Here is a 20437-nt window from a genome sequence, read left to right as displayed (position 1 = left end):
TTTGATTCTTGGAGAAGATTCAAGACGCGAAAATTCAGGTGAATCATCAAGTGATATATTGGTCACAGAAGGTAGAGGTTGGGGAAAAGATCGAGGCAGTGGGAGCAGGAAGAGGAGTCAGTCTGGGACTCGTAAAGATATTGAATGTTGGGGTTGTAAAGAGAATGGACACTTCAGGAATCGGTGTCCGAATGGTAAGAAAGAGGTGAACGTTACAGAAGACAACACAGATGACGGAGTCAGTAGTGATGAGTTTTTAGTTCTTAGTGTTAAGATTAATGTTGATTCTTAGGTGATGGATTCTGGTGCATCATTTCATGCCACTCACTGTAGTGAAACGATGAAGAATCTAAAGTTTGGGGATTTTGGAAAGGTTCAACTTGCGAACGATGATATTCTAGAGGTTACAGGTATGGGAGATGTTGATTTGATAACTTCAACAGGTACTTCTTGGACTTTGAAAGACGTGAGGGTTATTCCAAGTTTAAAGAAATGTTTGATTTCAGCTGGCCAGTTGGATGACCAGGGGCACGATGTTAAGTTCGGGAATGGCCAGTGGAAGGTAGTCAAAGGGAATCTCGTGGTTGCTCGTGGCAAGAAAATTGGTTCGTTGTATATGGTCGATATGTCACCGAAAGGAGCAGATCCAGTTTTGGTGAAAGACAAAGTCCGGTTCACAGAATCTCGTGGGCAGAAGAAGGTTCGTTTTGCAAGTAACAAACCCAGAGCCAAAGTGAAGATTCAGGATGAACAAGCTAGGAAGGTTAAATCAGTCAAAGGACATCGTGACAGTGGGAGCACAGGTCGTGTTTCAGTTACAGTTCCAGGTCAACAGTGAATTAAGAACCAGTATTCCAGCTGTAAAAGTATCTGCAGCGGATTACTTGCTGCATATGTAGAGTGTTTGTTCTTAGGGTATCTCAGAATCCGGTAGTTTGTTTTAGTGTGAGCCGGTAGGGACAGAGAACGGGTCAGGGGCAGTTTTATCTGTGACTGACGTGTTGGAGCTCCAGGGAGCTTCAACGGGCCTTCAGATTAATTGATGAGAAGGCGGTGACAACTAGAAAAATGTTTAGATTACAGAAGTACAATCAGGAGTGCAGACGAGAGTACTCAAGGCCTCCAAGTGGGAGATTGTTGGGTTCGTAGGCCTTGTTGGCCCGGTTTATTAGTTGAAATCCAAAGGGCAGACGGGTGTAGGGTGGCCAGACCGAAGCCCGGCACGGTTTATATTTCTTGTTCAATAATTTACAAACCCTAGACTAGTCTCTATTTAAACAACTTTATGCACTTGTAATCATTTGTCACTCAATAAAGAATATCTAGTTGCCGCCCGTGGACGGCCCGGTTTATTAGTTGAAATCCAAAGGGCAGACGGGTGTAGGGTGGCCAGACCGAAGCCCGGCACGGTTTATATTTCTTGTTCAATAATTTACAAACCCTAGACTAGTCTCTATTTAAACAACTTTATGCACTTGTAATCATTTGTCACTCAATAAAGAATATCTAGTTGCCGCCCGTGGACGTAGGTCAGTTTAGACCGAACCACGTTAAATCCTCGTGTTCGTTTATCGCTTTCGTGTTTGTGTTCGGTTCGTGTGTGTGTTTAATCCTAACACTGCTAAACATTGTCCACTTCTATCCTCCCTATCTCTCTGTCGTATCGTTATTAATGTTTAGCAAGCGGGACCGTGTCAAAAAATGGTTTTTAATAAGGGTATGAGCAAGCCGAACATTGACATCGGCTCATTTTGAGCTCCATTATAAAGCTTGAACTCAACTTATGAGTAGTTTCTCAACATTGAGCTCGTTTATGATTTATTAATTAATATATGTACATATAACTTCGTTTTTTATATTCATTTTATATATGACTTTTACTTTTATTTTTGTTTTTTTTATATTATCGAGTTATTTTTTTATAATTTTATAGATTTCTAGTAATTATATAAATATATTTAGCACATTAAATAAACATTATATTAATAACAAGCTTGTTTAAGCTCATGTGTCAACTCAAACTTAATGAGTAAAAAACACAGATTCACTTAGTTCAATTTTATTTTTAGGCTCGAGTTTGGTCTCAAGCTCGGCTTAAACTAAGCTTAGCGTACCGATAACAAGTACCTCACGAATAGCGCTTACAGCACTAGCTTTGACCTAAATAACCAAAGCGTCCATAGAACTAACCTGTTAAAAAAAAGTAACATATCAAAGGAACGCGTCGGTGTTAAAAAAAAAACTGAAAGAAATGATGAACACAAATGGGTAATTTAACCAAAATCACATCCACCACCAAAAGATACTTGACTTCATTTCGAGATAAACTGTCTTGATTTTGCAACAAAGTTTTTGACTTTTGACTAGAATACATAATCTCTATCTATCTATAAGTATAATAATATAGGGTGAAAGAAACCAAACCACACCCACCTCACTCACTCCATTCGATTTCTTGTTGAAAACCATCCATCCATCGATTGATAAATTAATAATCTGAAATGGGTTTCCTTTAATTTCTTTCTTTCTTTCTTTCATCAAGAAAGAAATAAATAATGACACTCAAAATTTCTTGTGTTTCCACTTCTTTATCTTCTTCTTCTTCTTCATTCCACCCCAGTAAAAAGGTACACTTTTTTTTCTTATAATAATAATAATTTAGTATTAGTTAATCCTGGATTACCAATTTCATAATTAGGCTTTCTTTAATTATTCATTCCTAACATGTTTGTTTATGTCACTCAACTCATCTAAGCTTTTGTTGTTTAGGTTATTGTAGATACCTTTGAATGCTGGATTGCTTTCTTTTGTTATTCATTCATATGTGATTATTTTTTATTAGTCTACTCATTCATAATATTAGGGTTTTTTTTTATTATTATTATTATTATTATTATTATTATTATTATTATTATTATTATTTTTAAGTTTTTACCAAGAAACACAAACCTGAACAGTAATAGTCAATTTGGAATGGAACACATATACATATGCAAACATCACTTAATTCTTCAAGTCAAAGCTCTAGTCTTTGGTGTGTGTAAGGTCCATCATCCATGATCATGATTTTAATTCAATCTTTTTGTTTTAAGGCTTTGTTAATTTATTTATACAATTATGTGCAAAATATAATATTGTAGGTGGTAACCGCGAACCGTCGTTTGTTTCAGTTTTCAAATTACTCTGGACTGCATTGCATGTTTCTAATTAAGGAGTAATACATACATACATATAGTAAATAAAGAATGTTGGCTTCTGTGATAGTATCTTTGCAATTATAAAAAATCGTGCTCTTTGGTAATATAGGACTGTAAATGAGTCAAGCTGTGCCGAACCAGGGTGGGCTCGCGCTCGTTCACCTTAACGAGCTGAAATATCGAGCTAGCTTGTGGCTCATCAAGCCGGCCCGTTTCTTTTCTTTTTATTTTTACACATATTGATTTATGTAGAAGCTAAAATTAATTATTTTTTTCATTAAAAATAAACAAGATTTTTTAATAATTTTTAAACAAGCTAAACGACAATTATTAATATTATTTTCATTAAATAATAACACACATATAATAATAATAATAATAACTATTATTATTATCATTATAATTACACTACAACAAAATGAACTAGAATAATACGATACTTATAAAACTATAGTGTAATGTTAACGTCCCCCCCCCCTCCCCCCCACCCCCACCCAAAAAAAAAAATTCTAAAATCAATTACAAGTTTCCCTTAACATTACCTATATACGTATTAGTCCCTCCAACATTTTTTTAACTTAATAGTCTCCACTTAATATATCAAACTAAAAACTATTAAGACGTTATTATTAATTTTTTTTATTATCAATATTGTAAGTTCTATTAATATATTTTTTATTTTTAATAATACCAATCTTAATACTAATATGTGTATACACACACACACACATATATAGTTTTATAAATACAATAAGCGTCGACGCTAATAATATAATATATTATGATTATGATCAAGAACAATAAACACAAAAAGAGAGAAAAAAACTAAAAGAAAGACTTTATAGTTTTTGATTTAATATTTTAAAGGAAGACTACAAAATGGAAAAGAAAAAAAAATGTTCGGTGGGGGGTGGGGCGTAGCCTAACCCTTGTATTTGATCCTAACACTATATATGTGCACGTGTGTGTGTATTTGGGCATATAATTTAAATGAGGCAACAAGGAGCCGCAAGCCGAATTGACCATGGGTCAGGCTCGCCATGACTTGTTGCCTATTTCGAGCCAGCCATGAGCTTTTATGCCCTAGTTTAATATTTAATTATGCATATGATGGGTTAATTTATTTTAAACTTTTCCTTCCTTAACAAGGCAAACTTTTCATTACTTAATGAAGATTAGAATTTAGAATGTTTTGCTCAATGTGTGTCATATGTTGATTAAAGTGCTTCTCACTAAATGTCAACATGTTGCTAATTTCCCATAATTATATATTTTTTTCCATTTGTAATTCAGCAACTTCTTTTCTCAGGTCAGCTTACCTCCAAGATTACATGATAGTAGACAACTGAAAATCGGAGGTGCGTTTGTAACTTGTTAATTTGGTTCCGTGTATAAAGTAAATAAAAAAAAGTAATAACCATCGAAAATATTCAAGATTAAATATTTGGCTTTTGTTTGGTTATAGGGTTGTAAATGAGCCGAGCTGGGCCAGGTTGGGCTCGTTTATCTATATGAGCTAAAATGTTGAGCTTGAGCCAGCTCTTTTATTTATTATATTTACTTTTATGTTTTTACACAATAATACACACACAGACATGTAAAGGAAAAAAGATCATTTTTACATACACATAATGCATACTCAATGAAGTAATGAACTAAAATAATCCGAGTCGACTCGCTCAGCTCGTTTACAAATGAGCATGTTTCAAGCCACGAGCCGTGAGCTTTTTGAACAACCCTAGTTGATTAAGAGGTTCAAAAGAGGCAAGTTTTGGTATGGGTCGGTGTTCGTTGACCAAAAACACTCTTAGTCCACTTTATGAACATTTTTTGTTAATATTTCGTGCTAAACGTGATTTTAAAATTTACATTATTCACCTAGAAATTATGTTTCAGTTAAGTGATTTAGCAAGTTGCGACCGTTAACAATACATTTTAGCACGACTATTAGCCTATTATCATCTTTAGCTATCTATTTCTATTTTAACACATTTGACCCATTAGAAACAAGCTGAATCAACCCATGATAACTAATCAGGTTGAATATTATGTTTCTACAGTTAATACAAGATGTTCCCGACACAGAAGATTGAACACAAACCAAATTCTCCCAAAAAGCCGATTTATATTCTTTTCATCCATTAGTGATTCAGTCTCAGACAGTGAGATAGAATCAGATGATAATAATACAGACCAAGAAGACGACATTGATGATGATATTCTACTTCAAGATGACGTGGTACCCAAAAGAAATGAAACTGCTGAAATTCGCAGAGGAAGGCCCGGTTTTATATCGTTTTATAATCAACCGTACAAAAAAGAACCCGAAAGTATCGTGTCTACAATCTCCACTACCAATCAAAGCAATCTTTTATGGTTTGTGGGTCCCTGTGTTCTTGTAGCCTCGTTTATTTTCCCGTCACTTTATATGCGAAAAATCCTCTCATCTGTTTTTGAGGATTCTTTATTAACAGGTATGGTTTCTGAGACTCGTTAACTTTTTAGAAAAATGGGTGGGTTGAGTAACAAGTCAAAATGGGTTATTTGTTACGCGGTTCAATTCAACCTGTCCGCCAAATAACCAATACTTCTTTTTGTTCGTTTTTAAATACTGATAATAATTTAATATGATTAATAAATTAAAATTTTCATAGTGATATGTATGATGTTTTAAATAAAGTAACAATGACCGGGTTGGTTAACCTGCATCCAATTTTTCTCCATGTTTTAAGACTTTATATTAGATAACTAATTTGTTAAAATATGATTACAAAACTTAATAGTAAAAAATGGTCGGGCTGTTCATTATATAAATACTTTCTTAATTAAATATGATTACAAAAACTATATTATGTACGATCTTTTATTAAAACAGGTAGTTATTAGATGTGGCAAGATTCATAATGCCTTTGTGTCAAAATGAGTAATCTTTTTTGTTACTGGTTATAGCTGCCAGGTTGGTTAACCTGCAGCCAATTATCTGTCCATGTTTTAAGAGTCTTCAATAAATAATTAATATGTAAAATATGATTTCAAACTTGAAAAAAAGAGGTTGTGTACATTAAAAATACACTTTTAGGGAGACTTTTCATTCTGACTCATTTGATCTGTTTCGGATACAAGTAATTTACCCAAGTTGACCAGTTCAACCAAACGGGTCAAATTGCCACCACTACATTTTAAACAGTTTTTACTTTCACTCATTTGACCTCTTAGAATTATATATATATATATATAACCCAATCGATCCATTTAGATACACGGGCCATTTCATTACTTTTTCAAATATGTCTTTGTTATTTGCAGATTTCCTCATATTATTCTTCACGGAAGCTCTTTTCTACTGTGGGGTAGGCATGTTCTTATTCATAGTAGACCATTTGCGTGGGCCTGTTAATGCCAAAAAAAGCCCGATTCCTTCGCCTCAACTGGTTTACCGCATCACATCAGTGGCTGCATTGGTTCTTAGTCTAGTGATCCCTATGGTCACAATGGGCCTCGTTTGGCCGTGGACTGGCCCAGCAGCTTCTGCTACACTTGCACCGTATCTTGTTGGCATTGTTGTGCAGTTTGCGTTTGAGCAGTATGCACGATACATCAAGTCACCTTCGTGGCCCCTTATTCCTGTTATCTTTCAAGTAATTCACAGATTTATGAATTTTATCTTATGATTTATTATTTCTTGAGATGAGAAAATGATAGGGGTGCCCATGAAACCGAAATAACTGAACGCAAACAAAGGTTTTTTGTATGCAATTAAAACCGAACTGAATTTATGGTTTTACATTTTTTTATTTTGATTTTTAAGTAATTTATAAGAATTTATAAATAGTGTAACCCAAATATTTTAGCCCAAAATATAATAAAAATTAATTATTGATTATAAAATGATTTAGACCCAAACTGATTATTTTGGGTCAAAAAATTTTCGGCCCAAAAATTTCAAGCCTAAATGGCAAAACCGAAAACTGAAAATGGTGGTTTGTTGTTAGGGTATGGGTTAAAATGGGTTCGGGTCAATAGGAGTAACTTATTTTGGGTTCCGTAATGGATCAAAATGACTAGTTTCTGGTTTGGGGTCGGTTTGATGAGCTGAAATGGGCCTGAGTCGGGTTACATGTACACTTTTGTCCAGGATCTAAAAGTCTTCATTTAATAATTAGTGTCAAATATGATTGAAATTATTATATATACTTATATAAAATGGAGGGGCTGATGGATTCGGTTCAAAACAAGCTTTTTATAGAAGTCCCCATACACTTTTTATCCGAAGCTTTTAACTTTTGTATAAATACTGTGTTAAATATGAATACAAATAGTAAATATGAACAGTTGATTACAAAATTCGCATAAGCCTAATAGTAATCTAATTTACTGAATAAAATGTATTTTGAAGGAATTCGTGTTTTACTTATTTGACCCGTCGAAGATGAAACATAGTCCAAAAAGACCCGTTCATATAAGGTCAAAATTTCCACATCTGATGGTTTCCTTTGCAGGTGTATAGATTGCACCAACTCAATCGGGCGGCTCAACTTGTGACCGCGCTTTCTTTCACAGTTAGAGGGGCGGAATCAACACCGCATAATTTGGCTATTAATACTTCATTGGGTATGCTTTTGAATGTTCTTCAATCTCTTGGGGTGATTTGTATCTGGTCTCTTTCTAGTTTTCTTATGCGGTTTTTACCATCGGCTACAATAACCGAACAATGAGCATTGAATGTATTTGTGGGACAATTTATTGCTAGATTTCAAAATAACCATTTGTTGTAGGTATGAAGATGCTTGTTAGTGATTAGTTGCTTTCTTGAAGCAAAGTTGGAATTTTTATACAACCAGATGGTTGTCTTGTTGATAAATACATTTAGTCCATGTCTAGTGGGGGTGCTTTCTCCACCCAAAAAAGCCCCCATAGCGCCGCCGGGACACTATGGGCTTCCCACAAAGCGCCAGGATGGAGGGAGAAGGTATTTGTTGATTGGTTGGTTGGGATTATTTGTTTTTTTAGGCCTATTGGTTTTAAATACTCTCAACTTTGACTCATTGGTAGATATCACTATCAATTTACAAAATGTTCTCCAACACTCTCAACTTTTAACATGTTTTCTTCTTGCACTCCCGGGGTAACGAGACACTAACTTCGTTAGTGTTTGGGGTAAAAAATGTCATTTTTCAAAGTTCAAGGATTAAAAACAAAATTTTTTTAATTATATATTACAACACCCCTCTCATCCCAACCACCACCTCTCTTCCCTGCCGACAACCACCACTGCATTTGACATATACCCCGAACAAGAAGAAGAAGAAGACTCATAATCCGACACCGAAGAACCCCAATCACCAAACCCACAAACCACCACCTCGTTTAGAATACAAAGTGTTACCAGAATAATATTCTTTTCGGGAAATTAAACAATACTTTCCGACCCGTTTAAAAGTTTTGATTTTCTCATCCGACATGTCTCCGATCAACAAACCCAGTTCGGAATTGATGTTAATTAGCAAATAATGCCATCCAATCGGCTCGGCGCCGAAGCCGTACTGAGCCGTTGAAAGATCGTAACAAATTTCGAATCTTGACCCGTTGAATTCGAGGGTTTTGGTGCCTTTTTTCTTACGGAAGAGGCCGGAATGTGTGTTTATTCTGAAAATGGTGGTGGGTTCGTGGTTGTCGTAGGTGGTGGACGACGATGGTGGGGTTATGGTGCTAGGTGACGGTGGTGAAGCAGAGGTGCACAAATCGGTTTTTTTAAAAAAACCGGTTCGGTTATTAACCGGACCGGTTTTTTTGGCCCGAAAAAAAACCGGTTCGGTTAATAACCGGACCGGTTAATAACCGGTTTTTGTCTGTCAAAACCCTAACCGGTCTAACCGGTTAGGACCGGTTTAGAAACCGGTTAGAACCGGTTAATAAACCGGTTTTTTTATTAACCGGTTTTTTTTTTTTTTTTTTTTTTTAATAACCATTATTTTTTCACAGTATAAACAAACCGGTAACTACAAGGCAAACCAGTAACTACAAGGCAAAACGGACTGACCGAAGCCATTCTTTGCTTTCGTTGTTAGGGTTCTTTGCTTGGAAGATGAGTATGAGTGTGTGTTGGTGAATGTGTTTTCAACAAACCAAAGATTAAAAACACATAACTTTCATTTATTGTTTTTACATTAAAAATACAAACATTAAATCGTTATCGCATATTCGTAACTCAAAAATACAAACTCATAACTAATTTTCTTCGCTACCCGATCCCGAGCTATTTCTTAGGTAATCGTCGTACGCGGCTTCTTCATCGGTCATTGGTTGAGTGTGTCCTTCATTGACCTCGTCTTCATACAAGCCCGCTTCATACTCCATTTCCCCCTCGAGTGAGCGTTGATGTTGTGCCCTATCTAAAGAGTCCAAGTAATCATTGTAGCAAATCGACATCTCTATAGCTGGTGGAGTGAGTCGAGTCCTCCTAATCGATATAACCCTGCCAGAAACAGAAAAAGCAGACTCCGAAGCTACCGTGGAAGCTTGGACCGTTAGTAAATCTTTGGCCATGGCGGCGAGGATCGGAAACTCATCCTCCTTACCTCTTCACCAAGCCAGCAAATCAAGACTTCTAAATTCATCCGGAGTCATGTGTTTCACAAAGTTGGTACCACCATACCTTCCAAGTTCACTGCTTGGGGTGTTTACCTTTTAACGTTTACCGGCGTCTTCCCAAATCATGTAGTACATCCCCATTTCAAGGTCGGTTTGGGATTGGGATTGGGCAATAGCTCTTAACGAGTCATGAATTTGGGAAGACGACCCGTATTTTGTAAGGTAGACATCATACATGTTTGACAAGGTGGTGTTGAAAGCATTCTTTAAAGTTTGGCTATAATAGGGGTTTTGATCGTCGTTTAACCCTAGCTCATCACAAATTTTTTCTATTAAAGCTTCAACACCACCAACATTGATGCAAGGGTTTAACGCAGCAGCACATGTCAAAACAGCGGGTAGTTCTTGAAAATATTTTCTAAATTTTTCTTTCATTTTTACACCCATATCAAAATAAGGTGCACCCCTACAATGAAGTTCACTCAACTTTGTGCACATGACAGCAATTTTTGGTAAAGCAATGGGGCTTGTTGGATAGTAAACCCCGGATAAACTAGTTGTGCAAGATTTAAAAATTTGAAGGACCTCCGTAACGATCTCAATCAATAACCAGTTTCTAGGATCGTACGGTGCACATTTACCCCTACTTGACAAAATTTGATGAAACGCAATTAATGATTCTTTTTGTTGGATGGCTTTCTCAAACATATTACAAGTCGAGTTCCATCTTGTTGGACAATCCCAATTTGGCCCCAACCATTGACAATTAGCTTCTACACAAAATTTTTTGTATCTTGAAAATGTTTGATTGTTGCTAAAAACATCTCGTAACATTCTTTTAAAATTGTTTCTTTGCGTTTCGATCACGTTTAACCCATCTTGCACGGCCAAGTTGATAATATGTGCAATGCATCGGCTATGAAAAAACGCTCCATCACAAATAGGTTTATACTTTAATTTTAAATGGCCAACCGTGGCCGTATTGTTGGACGCGTTATCAAACGAAATTGAAAAGATTTTATGTTCAATCTTGTATTGTCGAATGACTTTATCCAAGATTTTTAAAAATATTTCTACCCGTGTGCGGGTAATCAAACAATAGAAACGCAACGGTTCGTTTCATCATTTGCCACGACTCGGGGTCAACCCAATGAGCCGTCACACAAATGTATGAGTCGGGCGAACCATGAGGTGCCGACCACACATCCGTTATTAAGTTTACACCAGTTTGTAAGTTTGAAAAGTATGAAATTAGTTCGGATTTAGCGTCTTTCCATGCTTTAAGACAATCTCTTCTAAGGGTCGAACGACTTACGTGTTGGTAGCGTGGTTGAACATACTTTTGCATCATCTCCGTGAATTGAGGGTTGTCGAAGTGGTTGAAAGGAAGACCTTGTTGAATCACAAAGTTTGAAAACTTTTGACGTACCGCGTCAAGGTCGTACGTAAACACCGCTCCTTGATTCGTCATCTCCGGCTGCGAACTACTTCCCGATTCGTCCTTCAAGGCCTTGCAAAAGGGCCTTTGTACATGCGCTTTTAAAGTGGAGTTTGCATCTTTGCCATAAAACTTCAAACAATGTTTGCATCGAGCTTTTTGGCTACCGTTAGACATTTCGCATAGGTCGAAATATTGCCAAACGACCGTTTCTCCCGTGTTCGAGGCACCCATGTTGACGGATGAAGCAGCACTTTGGGAGGCCATGATAATCGACTACGAAATAAGAGCGTATGGAGTGGTAATGTGGTATAATTGAGCGTGAGATAACAAAATAATCGCGTATGAAATAAACGTTTAGAGCGTTTGGAGTTGTATAATCGAGTGTGATCTAACCAATACCCAACCTAAACTATATATAGATGTTTGTGGGGGTAAAATGGTAAAAAAAAAAACGGTCAAAAAAAAAAAAAACGGGCATATAGCCGTTACAACGTTCAAAAACCGGTTTTTAACCGGTTAACCGGTTATGGAGAAACCGGTTAACCGGTTTTTCCACAACGGTCAAAAACCGGTTTTATTTATAAACCGGTTAACCGGTTTCTCCATAACCGGTTATTAAAAAAAACCGGTTTTTTCATTAACCGGTTCGTTAACCGGTTTTGGATCTAAAACTTGTAACCGAAATACGAACCGGCGGTTTGTAAACCGGTCAAACCGGTTTTTAAAAAACCGGTTTTCGTAAAAACCGGTTTCCGGTTTAAACCGGCAAACCGGTTGGGGAACCGGTTTTTTTGACCATCTCTATGGTGAAGTGATAAAAGGCACCAACATGAAGTAGTAAAAGACACACCACCACCTCTTGAACTCATCGGATTCAAGGATTTGGGTTACTTTTTTGAAGTATGCTTCGGGTGAGTCGCCGAGTGGCTCGGTGTTGAATATTCCGAGTCAGGTTGTGGTGGGTTGGTTTGGGGGTTCAGTTGTGGGTGGTGGGTTTGGTGATTGGGTTTCTTCAGTGTCGGATAATGAGTCGTCTTCTTCTTCGGGGTATATGTCAAAGGCGGTGGTGGTTGGTAGCTGTCTGTGGCGATGGTGGTTGTTGCCAGGGAAGAAAGGTGGAGGTTGGGAGGAGAGGGGTGTTGTAATATATAATTAACAAAATTTTGTTTTTAATCCTTGAACTTTGAAAAATGACATTTTTTACCCCGGAACACTAGTGTCTCGGAACCCCAGGAGTGCCAGAAGAAAATATGTTAAAAGTTGGGAGTGTTGAATAACATTTTGTAAGTTGGGAGTGATATCTACCAATGGATCAAAGTTGAGAGTATTTAAAACCAATATGTTTTTTTATAGAAGAATAATAATAAAATAATAATAAGGTATTGATTTGAATGAGCTCTATCCACTACACTCTTTTTAGCCAAAAAGCCTCTATGATGCCGTGACGTCACATGACGCAAAACGTCTTATAGGGGCTCCATCTACTACACGGTCTTAGAATAGCTTTAGAACTTGTTCTTGTTAGGGCTTGAATTTCTGAATGACACATGATTTGGGTTTCGTCTAAATGGATTTGAGTCGGCCACGCATTGATCTAACGGGTTCATGGTTTGTCCTGTTCATTATCTTTTCGAAAAAACAATCTTTTTTGCCACACAAATCTATTTTAATCTTTTTTGTTGTTAAAAATAGAATAAATAATTTTTTAAGATGCATTTGTATGCAGGTTGTCAACTTGTACTTTTAGAATATTAATACGAAAATATATAACTTTTTTCTTAGTCATGTTCATGTTAAGTTGCTATACGTCTGATTGCCTATCATGATCTGGTTTTAGTGTCATTTTCAACTACAGGTGCATAAACCGGATATTTTCATGATTCGAAACCAGGTAGGAACCAGTTTTGGATATGCTCACAAAAATCAAGAACTGGATTGGATATGAACCGGTTCCGGGTTTTTATTGGGTTTCGGGTCGAGTCGGGTTGACGGGTATTGGTGGAACTAATTCCTGTGGGCCCGGGCCGGTTACAGGAAGAAACCCAAAATCCGGTTCATACCCGTAGGTGGGGTCCGGTTCCTGTTTGGAACCACCGGTCGGTACGATGGTTTTTTGTGCACCTGTATGTTCAACTCCTAAATCTCTCATTTAATAGTTGACCTCTGTAGTTCCATTTGGAGTTGTGATAGTAAATATAAAAGAAATTTGGTTTTGCTAAATAGTTTCTTGGAGCAAATAAATTAGATAACAAGTAACCAAAGCCGGAATGGAATAAATAAATGATAATAACAAAGTTGTATTTCAAGATAGTTATGTCTGGTGGTGCTAGTGCTAGTGCTAGTGCTAGTGCTGGTTTTGACGCAAAATTCTTGATTATATCATTAAATAAGTTTGGTGGTTCGACTGACTGTAACACGGTTTGTATGAGAATTACGAAACGATCAGTCGGTTTGAATGAAAAAATTTTAAATGATAAAAGACGGTATATGATTGTCATATATATAAACTACAATATATATAAAGATTCAAAATATATTTAACTATTAAAGGTTGAAGTTTAAACAACCGGTTTTCAAACCAAACCACAATCCCCAAGGTTGCGAATTTGGACACAGTCACACCATTAAAACATTTCTTGGCAAGATAATTACAAAATCGCAATTCATCCCATGATAGTCAGTCATATGAGACATTGCATCTATGTCATCTTTGGTTTCTACTTCTAGTGATGCTATGTAACTCTAATCTTCCTGTCAAGGGTTACTCCCCGTATTAATTAGTACTATTTAACCATTTACATGTTCTTCACAATTTGGCTACTTTTCCAAAACTCTCCAACAAATCATCAAATTCTTTTTTAGCTTCTTCTAACACTGTTTTGAGGTTCATCACCTGCCAGTTAGCATCTATCAATAAAGGAAGGAATCCACACACACATTGAATAGTATCTCTAACGAACTAAACGTGTTCAAAAAGGCATAAAGGAGGTATTGTTTACGTAATCAATAAAGGAAGGAATCCACACACACATTGAATAGTATCTCTAACGAACTAAACGTGTTCAAAAAGGCATAAAGGAGGTATTGTTTACGTAATCAATAAAGGAAGGAATCCACACACACATTGAATAGTATCTCTAACGAACTAAACGTGTTCAAAAAGGCATAAAGGAGGTATTGTTTACGTAATCAATAAAGGAAGGAATCCACACACACATTGAATAGTATCTCTAACGAACTAAACGTGTTCAAAAAGGCATAAAGGAGGTATTGTTTACGTAATCAATAAAGGAAGGAATCCACACACACATTGAATAGTATCTCTAACGAACTAAACGTGTTCAAAAAGGCATAAAGGAGGTATTGTTTACGTAATCAATGTTTAGCACGTTAGGTATATACAAAATGGATACGTGTTTGCACCCGGCCCATTTCAACCCATACTATTAAAATGTAGCAGGATTGTTAAAGTACCTTGTCACTAAGTTCATTCTCACTTGTCTCCAAATCCAAGCATCTGAAACAAAATAAATAAATAATACAAAATAACCCAAAATAAATAAATGCTAGTATAAAGAATACTCACTGCTTGCTTAGCTTCTTATTTTCTTTTAGTACTTTTGTCTTCCTTTGATCCTGTGAATTATATATTTTCATAATAGAGTATATTTCAAAAAATATTAATATTTTTTTTCAAATTTTAAAGACTGTATTACCGTCTTTGCCCCGCTGGTCGTCACCGGGGCGTTCGGAGACAGGGAATCATTGGGTAATTTCATCTTTGAATTTGACCCTAAATTTACAAAAATAAGACCATAATAACCTTGGCAAGATGTGACTAAAAATTAATATGAAAAGGTTATAAAAAAATGAATCATACTATTAGCACTCGTCATCATTGTAAGGTTATCCGACGGCATATCCTCAGGTTGATCGGGTAATTTCCTTTTCGAATTTGACCCTAAGTTAACAAAAATAAGACCATAATAACCATGGCAAGATATGACTGAAACTAAATGTTAAAAATTAGTATGAAAAGGTCGTATAAAAACGAATCGCACCATTAACACTGGTCGTCGTTGTAAGGTTATCCGCTGGCATACCCTCAGGTTGTTCGGGTAATTTCCTTTTCGAATTTGACCCTAAATTAACAAAAAGTAAGACCATAAATAACCTTAGCAAGAATGTGATGAAAACCAAATATTAAAAAATATGCAAATTTAAAAGAAAAAAAAAAGGTTTACAGACTTGTCTTCACAAACATAGGATAAATTTAAGAAAGGCCCATCAACTTTCACCTTTTGTGCAAAAAAGTCCCTAAAGTTTTTGTAAATTTAGTCTTTGTTAAATTATTTTTCTAAGAAATTTATTTATATTTTCCTTGTTAAATCCCTTAAAAAGGATATTCTCTAGCTGGATTATAATAAGTTGAAGGACTTAGTATGAAAAAAAAACTTTCTGGAAATATATGCATAAAAAAAGTGAAAGTCCGTTGAAATAATAATAACAATACGAAATATTGGCACCTTCAAAATAACCATTTGATGGACCTAAGTTCTTTTTTTTTATTGAACGATGAATTGCTGTCATTTGGGATACTTGAACCGAAGATCTCTCAATGCCTCAACCTAAGTTCTTAGATACTTTTTTGGGGTTCTTTATTTAATATATATATATATATATACTTATAACGGCTAAATGTTGCACTTTGCATGGATTAGTTGATAACTTTTAACATATATATAAATTCAAATATGTGATTACAACGTAATTATTTCTACCTACATTTATGAGCCATATTAATTTTTAGGAAAACTTAAATGGTCACATCAAAAGGTGTAAAAAGTTATAATGAAGGCGAAAATAAATAACCCTTAATAACAATAGATAACAATAAGATTAGACTTCTTACTCTCTTTACGACTACTACCAGAAGCAAATAAATCTTTACCTTTTGCAGGGACTGTATATCCAAGATATTCAAAATGTAAATCCCTGCCAACATATAAATAATACAAATTGGCTTCTTGTTGTTGTTATAATATTTGGCATGAAACAAATAACTCACCAGTATTCGTACGTCATATCCCTCAATCGTGTAACAAGCTTTTGATAAACATTTGTTTTCTCAAATTCTTGTTTGCTGTGCGTTGGCTCAATAAAATTTGCCTCAAGAACACCTAAACAAAGTCATAACACAAAGTTAATTAGTAATGAAAGTTTATAAATAATAAATATGCTTCTTGAATATAATACACAAAAACATCTTAAATACATATTCGAAAAATTATAAAAATAAACAAGTAAAACGTTGGTCAGTTCCAAGTTTGAAACCATGGGTCGATCAAAATTGTTTATTAGCATTATTGCATTAAAATTTTATAAAATAATGAAGATGTATCACGAATATAATATATATAAACAGAACTGATGTGCATATTCCAAAAATAAAAAAACAAAATAAATAAAAGATTAAACGGGTGTTTCAAGTTCGAAACCATGGCTGGTCAAATTGATAATTAGTATTAGAAGTTTTTAAATAATAAAGATGTTTCATGAATATAATACATAAATACAACTTCACGTTCCAAGATTTAAAAAAGTATACAAATATAAGGTTAAACGGTCAATTTCAAGTTTGAAGCTGAGGTCGGTCAAAACCGTTTATTAGTATCAAAAGTTTTAAAGTAATAAAATGTTGCATGAATATGAAATGCAAATATAACTTATAATCATATTTCAAAAATCGGTTTAAATGGTTTATGAACACTGTAAGATGGATATATCAAAACCATTAAACAGTCAAACTGTTAAAATCGAACCATGCAGATCCATTTATATGGTTTATGAACACCCCGACGGAGGGTTTGCAAAAATTGGCCCGTTTGACTTATCCAAAGAACCAATCTGGGTCTTAACCAAATCAGATGCGTATAGGTATTAGAAAAACGGTCTCCAGACAAGCCAGATTTTACTTTTTTTCTAGAAACAACATTTAGTATATCTTTGTTTTTGAAATTATTACATCTCCAAACTTACCAACAACACCTCGTCCTTTGCCGTTGCTAGCATAGGCGACATGTAAAAATGGCTGCAAAAAAAGGTCAACCATATGCAACTGTTAGATTCCAATTTTACAAAAAGTAAAAATATTAAAAATGAATAACAGAAATCACCAATATCAAACGATTCTTGTGGTAGATACTAAAACCGTGGACACTCACGCGTGGGGCCTCCTTAAGGAACCCTATTGTTGTAATCACTGATGCCTGAGTATTCAATACATAATATTTGTAAATAAGCAAAACAAACAAGAAATAATAATAATAATAATAACAATAACAATTACCCCTCCTGATCCACCCTTATGAGGTTTATACACTATGAATTGATGGTGCTTCAAATCTGTTGCCATGTTATGATACAAAACCACTTTTCCACGCAACTCGATGCGAAAAGTTGGAGGTAGTTTAAGATACAATATTGACAGATATGCCTGAAACATGAATTTAAGGAAAATTTTCAACACTTGGTTCTGTGTTATCAGTCAACCTGAAACAAAATGTACTTACACGAAGAGAATACTTAAGTCGATTAGCAAGGTGGTTATCAGTAGTTGCTTGATTAGAATCATCTTTTAATTCTGTTTTCTCTACCAATGAAAGACAAATATCCTGCATCAAAATTGTGTTTTTAATCAGAGGATAAAAATATCCTGAAAATATAAAAGATGAAAGAATTAGAAACCTGAGAATCAGACTGGAAATCAAGCTCCATATTACCGTCATCATTGAGCCATAAATTGTAAACAATGATTTTCGTCCCGTGATCGCCAACATCAACAAACTACACAAATCATAAATGCTTGTTACATTCCACAAAAAGTTTGACCCGAACCCGTTCGACCCGTTTCAGGGCGAGCCAATTTTGGTCAGAACCCGTTTTTACCCGACCAAACTGATACCTTCATCCGAACACGTTTCAGCCCATTTCAAGGCGAGCCAACTTTGGTCAGAAACTGTTTTGACCCAGACCAAATTGATAATTTTTTAAGAAGGGCTTTTTTGACCCGAACCCGTTTTAACCCAATTCAAGGCGAGCCAATTTTGGTCAGAATCTGTTTCTACCGGGGCCAAATTGATACTTTTTAAGAAAGGGTTGTTTGATGAGAGCCCAATTTGACCAGATCCCATTTCGACCCATTTTAAGGCGAGCCAATGTTGGTCAGAACACGTTTTTGCCCAAACCAAATTGATACTTTTTTTAGACAGCTGTTCTGATCAGAACCCCGTTTGACCCAAACCCATTTTGACCTGTAACCTGCCCGTTTTGTGAGGCTTGCTAATTTATAGAATAATTGCTAATAAGAACTATTCAATAACAAATAAGATATGCAAGGGTCAATTAACATACTTAATTTAGCAGTTGTTCTTCTGTTGAATAAGGAGACCATTGCAGCAACATAGATAAGTTTAAATTAGGGTGGCTGTCACTTTCTGGGTGTAGTGACTCATAGGAACCGGTCACAGAATTGAACTTATAATGCACCTGCAGTTTATATAAAAACCAATATAATTGAGAACTTTACATAAACATAACATTTTTTTTTCTGAAAAAAAAAAGAGTTAAAAACTTCCTCACCAATGGAACCACTATTCTATCGTAACCTAATCGCGTCAAAAATGTATATGACAGAAGTCCAATGCTTTGTGTCAAAGTCCTATCAGCAAGGTTAAAATTGGGTCAATATATTTACCCCTTTTGGGTTTGACTTCTAGAAAGTCAAACTTATGCATTTCAGTTACAAAGTAATTGAAAAGGCACATATGCAGAAGCATACTGATCAACAACGTTACGAGTGAAAACTATTGCATCTGCTCCAAGCCTCATAGAACTGGCTTTGAAGCCATTCCCATCTAAAAGTCAACAAGTCAAAAAGTTAAAAAGAATATTAAAAATGATCACTTTCACACATTAAGAAGACCAAAATTCTTACACTTTCCAATTGATGATTCTGACTTATCTGAAAATCCGAAACTTAGACATCTGCGCAATGCTTCCGGCCCCATACCCGCCCCGTCATCTAGTTTAAATCATCAAAGCAAAATGTCATGCATATATTAATAATCTTGTAAGATTTGTAACTAAAAGAAGAAAATCTAAAAAACTGGATACCTTGAATTAATAATGCTGGACTTCCATTTCTTGGGTTTTTGATCTTATCTATCACTACAAAGGTGGCCTTATTTTTTTATCTACACAACATATAAAGCAAAATTAAAACATTTTAATGTTTCATGTAATGATGTAAATAATATGTTTAATATGACCACCTCATCCACAGCATTATCAAGAAGCTCAGCAATGGCTGCAAAATCAATAGAATAAATAGACTTTTAATAAGTATACAAAATCACAACTTATTACAGCATTTTACATAATGTACAACAGGTGAAGCTCAACATACCACCAAAGGCCCATTTGTGTGATGTAGCGTTGGAATGAAGAAACTTTGGGTGAATATGTAGATAAGTTGATCCCACTGTTGATTACATGATAAGTAATTATTAGTTTATAACTAGATGAGATGAACTCATCAATCGTGAATGTAATTTAATAAAGATTTTGATGAAGAATTACCAAGAGTAGAAGCAGGAGCCACATCAACATTATACACCCCAGCTTTCCAAAACTGGCGGCAAATTGGTGCTCCATGTTCTGTTGGTGTGGAACAAGGGCTTGTTGACTCATCAACTGCCTGCTTCCATTTTTCCATGACACATGTGCCACTTTGACCAGTTGACCAGCTGGTGCTTGTAGACTCTTTCTCAGTTACTTTTCCAACTGAATTTGGTTCCATATTAACCAATCCAGTATCCACTTCACCAAAGTCATCATCTGAACATAAATCAACCATATCCACCTTTTGCAATTTCTGAAAAGCCATTTGAAATCGTGATGATACAGATGGTGAGAGAATTGGTTTTTAAGAAAACAAAACAATGCTTTTTGATTAAGCTTTAAAAACTTACACTATATACAGACAAAATAAAATAAACTACCCACTTGACCCGCTACTCCATAACTTTGACTTAACAAATAAAACTAACCCATAACTCATCAATAATTAAAAACATGTGACTGAAAATAAAACTGCTTACTGAACAAATAAAGGGAATACTATAACAATTCTTTCAATGTATATATC

At 35.3% G+C, this 20437-nt stretch overlaps 1 protein-coding gene and 1 pseudogene across 2 annotated transcripts; one reads left to right on the top strand and one right to left on the bottom strand.

Annotated features, from left to right (window-relative positions):
* Window positions 1–2527: 2527 nt before the first annotated feature.
* LOC143626453 (uncharacterized) lies at window positions 2528–8003 on the top strand. The gene is made up of 5 exons (XM_077096542.1): window positions 2528–2627; window positions 4507–4555; window positions 5258–5671; window positions 6504–6835; window positions 7697–8003. The coding sequence occupies exons 1-5, from the start codon at window positions 2556–2558 to the stop codon at window positions 7910–7912; spliced, it is 1083 nt and encodes a 360-aa protein (XP_076952657.1). The 5' UTR covers window positions 2528–2555; the 3' UTR covers window positions 7913–8003.
* A 5959-nt stretch (window positions 8004–13962) lies between these two features.
* On the bottom strand, window positions 13963–20176 carry LOC143626448 (protein MICRORCHIDIA 6-like; annotated as a pseudogene). The gene is made up of 21 exons (XR_013152420.1): window positions 19870–20176; window positions 19697–19771; window positions 19561–19597; window positions 19405–19481; window positions 19226–19312; window positions 19070–19145; window positions 18871–18949; window positions 18643–18777; window positions 17977–18075; window positions 17802–17903; window positions 17573–17725; window positions 17406–17498; window positions 17269–17320; window positions 16298–16409; window positions 16142–16224; window positions 15291–15371; window positions 15110–15190; window positions 14946–15022; window positions 14816–14865; window positions 14704–14746; window positions 13963–14122 (listed from the first exon to the last, which is right to left on the bottom strand). The product of XR_013152420.1 is annotated as a protein MICRORCHIDIA 6-like (transcript).
* Window positions 20177–20437: the final 261 nt, after the last annotated feature.

The sequence above is a fragment of the Bidens hawaiensis genome, unplaced genomic scaffold (assembly GCF_021521415.1).
Source record: "Bidens hawaiensis isolate Kalapana, Puna unplaced genomic scaffold, B.hawaiensis_p1.1 tig00004364_1, whole genome shotgun sequence".
In the NCBI taxonomy this organism is placed as follows: domain Eukaryota; kingdom Viridiplantae; phylum Streptophyta; class Magnoliopsida; order Asterales; family Asteraceae; genus Bidens; species Bidens hawaiensis.
This window is presented reverse-complemented; position numbering and strand designations above follow the sequence as displayed.